Consider the following 11581-nt stretch of genomic DNA (forward strand, 5'->3'; position numbering starts at 1 on the left):
TTTAACACTACCTTTTTGGGCAAGCATTAACAGTGTTACGATTTCCCTTGTCACAGCGCGGTGTCCCTACATACTCACAGTATCACACTGTGCAGGGACACAACCTCCTGACAAGGGGAATTGTCTATCAGTCCTGGACTGCAGAAAGACTTTTTGTTAAATACAAGGATTCCTATAATAAACATGTCAGGAAAGGTGACAGATTCTCTATAAATCTAGTGACGCACAGGTGACGACGTCTCAGATTCTAGTAGTTTTTTTTCCTCTTTTCTTCTCCATCCGGTCCAGCGCTCATGACGACTTCTCCCGGCCATGACTCATTTCTGCAGAATTTGCCACTCAGACGTCTCCTCACTTTTCCAACATTTCCACACCTATAAACGAAAATAAAGTTATCATGGTGCCACATACTGTGCCCCTAAATATAATAGCACCAAACACTGCGCGCCTGAATATAATAATACCACACACTGTAAAACACCACATACACACAGCCCCCTGTACATAGTGCCACACACAGCCCCTGTAGATATTACACACCCCCATAGATATCGCCATACACAGCCCCCTCTATATATCACACATCCCCCCCCCCATAGAGAGCGTTACACACAGCCCCTATAGATAGTGCCATACAGCCCCCCTGTAGAGAGCGCCACACAGCCCTCCCCCTCTTGTAAATAGCACCAAAAAGCCCCCCCTATAAAGAGCGCCACACACATACCACTGTGGATAGCACTACACAGCCCCCCCCCTTGTATATAGTGGCACACAGCGCTCCCCCTTGTATATAGTGGCACAAGGTTATGTACACATTTAAAAACTTTATATCATAATTTTATATATATATTAGTATGTGTGTGATTGATTGATTTCATAAAAAAATATTTTCACTTTTTGAGATACAGCTGCTTTGTATCCTGTATCCGTCAGGTCAGCAGGACTGACAAGATCAGTGACACGCAGGATCCACCTCAAATCTATCACATCTAAGATTATAATTTAGCGCAGGGCCCGTTTCACTGATCCCGTCAGTCCTGCTGACCTGACGGATACAGGATACAAAGCAGCTGTATCTCAAAAAGTGAAAATATTTTTTAATAAAACGGAATTACAAAGTTGCACCAAACACGCATTTTTATAAAAAATAAATAAAAACGACGTGATTTTTGCAACGTTTTTTCCGTAAACAATGCAAGTTTCGTTTTTTATCGTTTTTATGCACACCATTTTTGCTATTTTAGAATTTTTATTCATAAAGTTTGAAAATAATAGTAAAAAAATAAGCTTTTTTAAGTTTCAGCTATTTTTTTTGGTAATAACATAGTTTTACCCTAAAATAGACCTTTTATTTGTAATCGTCATTGTTTACCGTAAATTTTAATATATTACATGTCTATATTAGGGTAATTGGGTCAGCGCTAGCGTTACAACAATGATTGGCGGGGGGGAACGTTTTTTTTGGGGGTGGGTATTTTATGGGTATTTATTATTACATTTTTTTTGCACTTGACTTTACTATTTTTTTATTACTATGGTCTGTCCCCCAAAGGTCAAAGAAGACCTTTGGGGAACTTTATATATTATTTTTCTTTCTTTTACACCATGTTTTTCCACTGTAACTGGAGCTGCACAGCAGCCCCAGTTACAGGGGAAATCAGCCCTCTCATAGTGACGATTGTCACTAATAGGGCTGTGCTGGGTCTAGTTAGACCCAGCAGCAGTCTGTCAGTAACGGCACCCGGCGATCATGTGACCAGTCACATGATCACCGGGAGGAATAGAGACAGCGCCGCTGCTGCTGTCTCTATTCCTATACACAGCGTTCATTGAACGCTGTGTAAGAAGACATCGGAAAAGACAGAAGCAGCGAAAGCTGCTCCTATCTTCTCCTCAGGGTCCCCGGCAGTCACTGACAGCCGGAGACCCGACATTCAGCTGCCCGATCGCGCGGGCAGCAAGTTAAAACCCGAGCCGTAGAAAGTCTATGGCTCGGGTTTTAAGGACCCGTCCCTGACTGCTGGCCGTAAAAATACAGCCAGCGGTCGGGAACCAGTTGGGCAGGAGGATAAGCCAACTAACCTCAGCGCCGGTGACCGCCCGGCTCTTCTCTTCTCTTGCAGCTTTGGAGTAACAGAACAGCCGTCCGTCGCTGTTCTGTTACTCAATGGCGCACTTGTCAGGGAGGCGTGTCCTACCCCTTTCCCGGCCAATTCCCTGCTCCTCCCCTCCTCATCTTCGGAAGTTAGCAGCGCTAGCGCGCTGAATAGGTTTGGAAGATGATGTGCGGTTCGCGCTGCCATGGGCCCCCAGGGAGCCTCGGGCCCCGGGCGGCCGCCCGAATCGCCCATATGATAATCCGCCACTGTGAATCTCCTAGGCCCCCATCTAAACTCTGTAACAGAGCCCCCACCTATCATGTGCCATTTATAAAACTTGTGTCTTCTTATGTGGCAAAGGGGCCTTTGAGCCCTCTCAGGTACCAAAGCCCGGGTTCGACTACTACCTCTGCACCCCGTAAATAAGTGATTTTCATGACCTGCTGGGACCTGTACTTTTACTACACCTGGGCTCTTATGTTTACTGCTCATCTTGATTGTAAAGTAGTAAGGGACAAAGATTATTAGTATTAATGATAATTATATTTTACATAGGCTACTTGAAATCGTCCAGAAAACCATATTGGTTAATATTATCATCTTTTTACTATAACCACATGCTAAAATGCTTGATAGTACACCCTGTGGTGATATGATTGGCAAACCTTCTCAGCTATTAGTACAATACTGGCACAGGACTTTCTCTGACCCTTTTTGTCAATAATTTAAATGACAACATGATATTCTCAAGATACACCTCTTCATTATCGGAAATTGTGTCAAGACTGGAAATCTTTTGGGAAATGAGATATGTCACGATGCATTCATTAATGATTAAGAAGTGGCCATGAAGTGCATTCTATTCTGACGTGTTTACTCATTTCCTCCCACGCTGTATGTCTTCCCTTATTTTATTTTATTTTTTTAAATGACAATATAGGTACATTAGGTCATCTCAGAGAACCTTGAGTAAATTTACACAGTTGCTTGAACAATAATGACCAGGACAGTGACATGGGCCAGTACATAGGTCTTATTAGCTTGGTAAACATAGCAAAATCAAATCAATCATTATAGACTAGTGGACGGGCTTATAAAGGACACCCAGGTGCATAAACCTCACTATAGTCCTCACTCAGCCAAAGCCAAAATGAAGCTAAAAGCAACACTTGTAACCTTGTTGCTCTGCCTTGTGAGCACCGCATGGGTATGACACTTTTCATTTACCTATTTTGTCTATAGTAAATAAATATGTATATATATATATGATAAATGTATATATTAGATCTATATATACTTATTTATATAGCTGTGGCTCATCATGTCAATTAGTATTTTAGGTCTATACTACCACTACTACTAACACTACCACCACTACTACTACTACCATTACCACTACTACCATTACCACCACTACTACTACTACTACTACTACTACTACTACTACTACCACTACTACTACCACTACTACTACTACTACTACTACTACTACAGCTACTACTACTACTACTACTACTACTACTACTACTACAGCTACTACTACTACTACTAATACTACTACTACAGCTACTACTACTACTACTGCTACTACTACTACTACTACTACTGCTATAGCTACTACTACTACAGCTGCTGCTGCTACTACTACTACTACTACTACAGCTACTACTACTACTACTACTACCACTACCACTACTACTACTACCACCACTATTACTACTACTACTAAAGCTACTACTACTACTACTACTACTACTACTACTATTGTGACTCTTTAAGATAAGTTCACACATTGGATTTTAGCAGTTATTTCCCTTTCCCTTTATTACTGGTCACAAAACAAACAAAAATAAAAATAATAATAGCTAGAACGCAAAATGTAAACTGTGATCCTGGCATTGTTGATGTAACGTTCCTTGTTATGTAATCTGTGGCCATAAGTAATGAATGTAGTTTTATATTTGCATACTGTAGCTAAAATATATTGTTGTACTTGTTATTGTTGTAACTGATATTACATGAAGCATCAGCACATTTCTACCTTTATGTACCAAATAGTTTAGTTATTTATTTCAGATGCTGTAAACATTAAGTAAGCCAAATGAAAATTGATATACGCTACAAATATTTGTAATGATCATAGTAATAACAACAACAATAATTTAATTGTATAATCTTATTATAAAAACACAATTTATACTGTTATGCGCAGTATATCGGTAACAGCAATAGAAAACAATAAAAGTAAATGTCTTTGTACAGTATGTAATGTAAATCTATATGGAAATAGTTTTTTAGCATCTCTGCCTCTTATATTTCATAAATACTATAGAAAGTAAAATTTTGTTTTTTTATTATATTTAAATGTGGCAGATTTGTTGCAAAGATTTATGCGATTGTTCAATACATGGGGTTTATAAAAGTCCATTCACATGCTACAGTAACAACCCTATTCAGATGTATGAAATGGATTTTCAGTCATAGAAATTTCTGCATTAAATCTGCCGCGTGTGATCATACTCCAATTATCTAATTGAGCAATTTCTTATTGGGTTTTCACATAGGCAATTGCATTGTGACTAATGTACTGTAATTACTAAATAGTTTTTAGCAAAAATCTGGTCTACAGAGATAACAATAACACTGTGCAAATCTCTATTTTCATATTTTGGTTTCATGCTGGAACAGTAAAATATTCGTAACTAGCCTCATTATTTTTAAGTATAGATAAATTCTCTAATATACATGCATAGATGAACATACGCTAATCACTATAACAATATATCAATTTATATATTTTTTGGAATAGTCAGAAGAGACCTTTGAAGATACTGGTGCAACTGGTCGTGGCCCTAGAATATTGGAGCAGAAAGCTGATGCTGGCTGCAAGCAAGAAACCAACTGGCAAGTCTGTGCAGATGATGACTGGGTATGGATTGCTTGTACTCAAAAATACTATCACTATATCACTGAGTCCATAAAACACAATATTAAACAGTACTTAAGGCAGGAGCAGAACTAGGAAAGACTGAGCCCCATAAGAAACTTTTGACTGCTCTCCCCTCCCCTGGGTGCCACACACAGCCCCCCCTTGTAGATAGTGCCCCCCTGTAGATTGTGACATACAGCCCCCACTGAAGACAGTGCTATACAGCCCCCTGTAGATAGTGCCACCCTTCCCCCCTGTAGATAGTGTCCCCACTCCCTTGTAGACAGTGCCATACAGCACCCCCTTGTAGATAGTGCCCCCTCCCCCTTGTAGACAGTGCCATACAGCACCTCCTTGTAGATAGTGCTCCCACCTTCCCTTTGTAGATAATGCCATACAACCCCCCCAGTAGATGGTGCCGTACAACCCCCCCTGTAGAAAATCCCCCCCATCTCCCTTTTGTAGATGGTGCCATACAGCCCCCCACCTCCCCTTTGTAGATAGTGCCATACAGTCCCCCCCTTAGATAGCACCCCCACCTTCCCCTTGTAGATAGTGCCATATAGCCCACGTGTAGATAGTGCCACCCTTCACCCCCTTGTAGACAGTGCCCCCTCCCCCTTGTAGACAGTGCCATACAGACACCCTGTAGATAGTGCCATACAACCCCTCCGGTAGAAAGTGCCCCCACTTCCCCCTTGTAGATAGTGCCATACAGCTCCCCTGTAGAAAATGCCCCCCACCTCCCCCTTGTAGATAGTGCCGTACAGCTCCCCTGTAGATAGCGCCTCCCACATCCCCCTTGTAGATAGCAGCCCCCCTTGTAGATAGCACCCTCCCCCAAACAAATAAAACAAAAAATGCTTTATACTCACCTAGATATCTCCCTGCTCTGCCATAGTGTTCAATAGTATCTGCGTCCTGGAGGCAGATACTATTGCAAGTGGGCGGGCCGCACAGGCCCCCTCATCCTTTTGACAGCAAGAATGTCACTGCATGATGTGCTATTCATGCTGTCAAATCTGCCAGAATTTCCGACAGAGGCTCCAGACTGGGGGCTCCAACGCAAGTGTGATATATATCCATAGTCATAGAAAATACTATTCTTACCATTTTGTTTAGGTTGGAGTCCCGGGTCTTGGACCCCCACCAATGTGACATAATCCCATCTGAAAAATACAACACTGAACACTGGTAACTTAAGTTACTGGACTTTTCTATTTTTCAATTGATGGTACTATTATTAGGGTATTTTAATTCATTTTTATTTCTAGGGTCAATTGCTGCTGGAATCTCAAATCATGCACTAATAAAGAAGGCAATAAAGACCAAAACATTGTTGCATGAAACTTCTTGCCATAATGCACCTGTAGAGATCTTGTCTGCCTCAAAACATATAATACATTCACAAGGAAGAAATAATACTTTTGGAGAGTAGTTTATTCTGTGGACTTTGTTTGTCCTTGCTTCCCAGTAGCTGAACCTAATTACAATACACTACTAAGAAGAGTGCTGTCCTATAGTTTTCTTGCCCGTAGGGACCAGAGATCAGAGTTCAGGTTTAATTTTCCCCAATGCATTGAAAATGAAGCGTGGACAGGAATCATTGCTATAGCAAACAAGCCCAGTTTTTCTCTGGGCCAATTTTGATACGAGTTGAATTATTTTTAATGGAAAGCTCAATTACATCACTAAAGTTACTGACCACCCAAAGCAGTAGGAGGTATATATCAAAGTGTTTATACACATGACAGTACTCCCATGAAGACTAATATACTGTCTGTATTTTCAGTAAAAAAAAATGGCATCATGCTCCCACAAATACCATATCTTTTCACCGTATTCCTCTCTAGAAGCAGTGTTACCGTACTTTTAGGGGGGAATAAAATACAATATATTGCAAAAAATTCTGAACTACAGGTACCGCAGTGTGGTCTTTAATGCACATACATGTATATAAGGCCCTGTTCACATTGTCATTACATTTGTTGTGCTGTATTTTAACACTAATGAATAACAGAACTGATGCATGCTTTGCCATTCTTCTTTGTTATAATCCTAGAAGTTAGCAGTAGCTAGCAGTGGAAATATTTTCTAAGAAAAATAGACAGCGCAATGTAAGATGTTATTTTTTAGTTTATTTTCCACTTTTTCAGAATGGAGGCTGCCATGTATGTTAGACAAAAGCTGACCCCCTTCCCTTCCAGCCCAAAAAGTTATAATTGCTTCTTTGAAGGGAGCATAATAAAGAGACTTTTCCTTGTGTAAACAGAGAGATCTTCTGCCGACATTATGGAAATGTATAGGGACGAGCGATTGTAGTAACGAGCAGTTGTCCCCATACATAACCAATCATTGCTCCTTGTGAAAGTAGCAAACGAGCATCGATCAAACAGCTGCCTCATTGATCGGCACTTGTTTTCACGGCCCATATCGGGCCGTGTAATAGGACCTTCATATACATTAAGGATAGTATAAGGCAATGTTTCCCAATCCAGTCATCAAGGAACCCCAACAGTCCATGTCTTGAGGATTTCCCAGAGTAAATACATGCGTTAATTATTGATTTATTGAAACTAATTAAATCACCTGTGCAATATTAGGGAAATAATCTAAACATGACCGTTTGGGTTCCTTCAGTACTGTATTGCTAATGGTATATCATATATAAGTCACTTCAATCACTTCAAGATATTGCAGTATGAAAAATCCTAAGACTCTTTAGGTTTAAAAACAAAATGATAGTAGCGTTCCTGATGCTAGCATTTTATTTCGGGCTGATTTTCTACAGGTTCCCTACTCTTAAGTAAATTTAATATATATATATCCATGACCATCCAATCTATGCTCAGCATGTTGGATGATTTTCTCTTTCTCACTCTCCTTTATTTTCACATATTGGGAATAGACTACTTGTTAGGCTCAGTTCACACTGGCGTCATGGCTTCTTTTTTTACATCAACATTGTTGATGTAATCATTAATATAGTGTTTCATGTCCGCAGGGTCCCAAATGTCCTTCAGGATGTAGAATTCAAGGTTTATCTGACAAGACTGACAAGGAATTTAACAAAAGAATAGATGTCATTAAGAAAAAATTGAAGGATGGTGAAACCAGTTATGAAACCATTGACATCAGAACCAAAGAAACATATAAGCAAATCAAGGATAATTTAGTCGCAGCCCAGCGTAAGTATAAATCAGATCTGTCAATTTGAAGCCATGTTATTAAAGTAAGGGTAAGTTCACACAGAGTTTTTTTTACATGTTTTTTTATGCGGAAACCGTGTTGGAAAACGCGCCAAAAAATGGCCGAAAATGCCTTCCATTGATTTCAATGGGAGGCGGAGGCGTTTTTATTTTTGAGCGGAAAAACCGTCTAGCGGGTAAAAGAAGCGACACGCCCTATCTTCGGGCGTTTACATCTCTGACCTCCCATTGACATCAATGGGAGGCAGAGAAAGCGTATTTCGTGGAAAAACGCAGCAAAAAACGCAGCGAAAATCGGCGTGCAGGCAGAGCAAAATCTGCCTCAAAATTCCAAACGGAATTTTGAGGCAGATTTTCCTCCTGCAAAAAACTCTGTGTGAACCCAACCTAACACGTGCCTTATCGGCTTTGTTCTAGCAAACTGTGGCATTTGTGTAATAGCGGGAGACAAACTCAAAGTGTACTTTAAACATTTCAGAATTTAATTTTACAATATTTTTGTTTGATCCTTTTTAGAAACTAAGCAGTTCATATTCAGTTTCGGTTGATAACTGTGCTGATGTTTTACCTATTTAACACTAAGGGTATAGTAAGAGCTACAGTTTGTACCTTCAACATATTGGATGCTGTAGAGTTTAGAACTATTGGGAGATCTCACTGTGAGAGTGTCCTGCACATAGAAATTATTACAAATGTTTGTGTTTTTGTCTTCTTTAGAGACTGGTGGCTCATATAACCAGGTGTCTGAGAGCCTCAGGCAGAAAATTGACATTTTGAAAATAAAAGTTTCCAGGCAGATAGAGAGAATCAAGTTGTTGCAGAGAAACATTAGAGATCAGGTGGTGGAAATAAAACGCCTTGAGGTAAGACACTAACAATTATGTATCTCTTGAGAATTAAGAATACCAGATTTAACATCTGCAATATATTTCCGCTACCGTGATCCATTAACTTTATCCTCTTATTTTTTAGGTTGATATTGATATTAAACTCCGTGCTTGCAAAGGATCCTGTGCAAAGGGTGTTAACTTCAATGTGGATCATGAAAGCTATGAAAATATACAAAAACAACTCTTGCAAGCTGAATCCACTGATCTGAGACCAAATGTAAATCCCCTTCCGATCCTCAAGATGAAACCTTTGAAAGACTCTACAGTTGATTCCAAATACAAGACACTGCCTCAAGATGAAGAAAAGTATCCAATTTTCTCTGAAATTGGCAAATTTTCATTTGTACTAGAGGGGAAATCTAAAGAGGTAACTGGACAGCAAGTGTCTGCTACATCTGTCACTAATGTCCAGGGTGGTCTGAAACAACCTTCACAAACAACTGAATTTGTTATCTATGAGGATAAAACTGCACAACCTAGTAAAACATTGTCTGGGGGAGCTGTGACTTCAGAAAGCCGAGTTATTTCATGCACTAAAACCATTCAAAAGAAAATTATTAAGGGACCTACGGGCACTAAGGAAGAAATTAGTGAAGTAATAAGTGGTGGAGAAGAGTGTGAAAAATTAGAAAAGCTTAAGGCGGAAGGAAAGGGTGAGATAGATGCCGATGGCACATATACCGTCCGTGTCACAGGGGGCAGTAATTTAGGAGGTATTAACCTTCCAAGCTGGGAAGATTTCCTTACTGGTAAGACCAGTAGCAGAGTTAGTGGTGGCTCAACCTCCAAAACTCAAGGTTCTTTTAATGTAGGAGAAGATGAATTTGATGATTTTAGCCAAATAGACCATGGCTCTCCTAGTTTTACACCTGGGAAAAATTCTGGCTCATCCACTTATTCCAAGACAGTATACAGCAGTAGCAGCGCAAAGGATGGATACCAGTCAAGCAAACAAGTAAAGAGTGGGCCGGTATTTGAAGATCTTGGCCCGATCCAGCATGATAACAGTGAGGAAGACGTGCCTGATCTTGGGGCCCGCAGTGTTCAAACAGGAGTGAAATTGACTGGAGATTACACTGGGACAGGTAAATCAAAGTGAAAGATACAGTGACAGTGCTAGGTTCCAATATTAAGCTGGGAAAACACATAATTCACCTCTACCAGGATGCTTACAAAGGAGAACATTTTAAAATCTGTATACACATATTTTTTTTGTTAGAAAGCAGGCCACAAATAAACCTTTTATTGGACATGACACTCAATTTCTTGATTTATATCAGTAAATGTTTATGTAGACTCATATACTTCATGATAGGTCACCAAGAAGCGGCTAAAAAATCACTAATGAAGAACGCATTAGCCCATTTTAGACATGATCACTAAAAAGTCATGCAAGTAAGATGCCATGTAAAGAAGTTACAAGAAAATCAAAATAACATGCACATACTGTAATACTCTTACTTATATATGCTCAAACCCCAATATGTCAGAGGAAAATTGAAGCTATTTTTTTTTTTACAATAGTAGTAACCATAACAATGTACACTAATAACAACTAAAATAATAAACCAGGTAAACAAGATAAAATGCATTTCTTTCTAGACTGTGATGATATCCTCCAGAAACACAGTTCTGGTGCCAAAAGTGGCATTTTCAAAATCAGGCCAGAAGGATCCAATAAAGAACTGTCAGTGTTTTGCGACCAAGAGACCCAATTAGGAGGATGGGTCTTGATTCAACAAAGGGAAGATGGATCTGTGAATTTTAACAGAACATGGCAAGACTACAAGAATGGATTTGGATCTGTGGATGCAAATGGAAAAGGAGAATTATGGCTGGGAAGTGAATACATTTATTTATTGAGTCGAAAGGAGACAATTTTGAGAATTGAGTTAGAAGATTGGTCTGGGAATCAGGTTTATGCAGAATACAGTTTCCGCCTAGGATCTGAATCGGAAGGTTATGCTCTTAATGTTAATGGTTATGAAGGTTCTGCAGGGGATGCTCTGGTAGAAGGCTCAAAAGAGGACAGTGTATACACTTCTCATGTCAACATGAAGTTTAGCACATACGATAGGGACAGTGACAAGTGGGAGGAGAATTGTGCAGAAATGTATGGAGGGGGGTGGTGGTATAACAACTGCCAGGCAGCCAATCTTAATGGGATTTACTATAGTGGAGGTCAGTACGATCCAAGGAATAATGTCCCTTATGAGATTGAAAATGGGATTGTTTGGGTATTGTTCAAACCAGTAGATTACTCTCTGAAAACTGTGAAAATTAAAATTCGACCCGTTGATACTGCATAAAAAAATGTGTTTATATCCTACTGCACTCCCATAAGCATCATTGTATTATGTGTTTTTAAAAAAAAAATAAAAATCATGGCTTAATGTATAGCAACTGTAACTGAAAAGAAGACTAAATAACTCACCTTCATTAACTCTTTGTTGT

General features: G+C 39.6%; 1 protein-coding gene across 1 annotated transcript; it reads left to right on the top strand.

The window, feature by feature from the left end:
* Positions 1-3198: 3198 nt before the first annotated feature.
* FGA (fibrinogen alpha chain) lies at positions 3199-11570 on the top strand. Its single transcript, XM_075860326.1, has 6 exons — positions 3199-3306; positions 4909-5028; positions 8033-8216; positions 8955-9100; positions 9210-10212; positions 10730-11570. The coding sequence occupies exons 1-6, from the start codon at positions 3250-3252 to the stop codon at positions 11434-11436; spliced, it is 2217 nt and encodes a 738-aa protein (XP_075716441.1). The 5' UTR covers positions 3199-3249; the 3' UTR covers positions 11437-11570.
* The last annotated feature ends 11 nt before the right edge of the window (positions 11571-11581 follow it).

Source organism: Rhinoderma darwinii, chromosome 1 (assembly GCF_050947455.1).
Source record: "Rhinoderma darwinii isolate aRhiDar2 chromosome 1, aRhiDar2.hap1, whole genome shotgun sequence".
Lineage (NCBI taxonomy): Eukaryota > Metazoa > Chordata > Amphibia > Anura > Rhinodermatidae > Rhinoderma > Rhinoderma darwinii.

Excerpts from the sequence above, each read along its gene's own strand:
- FGA (XM_075860326.1), top strand. The coding sequence starts at position 3,250 with ATGAAGCTAAAAGCAACACTTGTAACCTTGTTGCTCTGCCTTGTGAGC. Across the intron at positions 3,307-4,908 it reads GCCTTGTGAGCACCGCATGG|TCAGAAGAGACCTTTGAAGA; the intron begins GTATGACACTTT and ends TTTTTGGAATAG. Across the intron at positions 5,029-8,032 it reads TCTGTGCAGATGATGACTGG|GGTCCCAAATGTCCTTCAGG; the intron begins GTATGGATTGCT and ends TCATGTCCGCAG.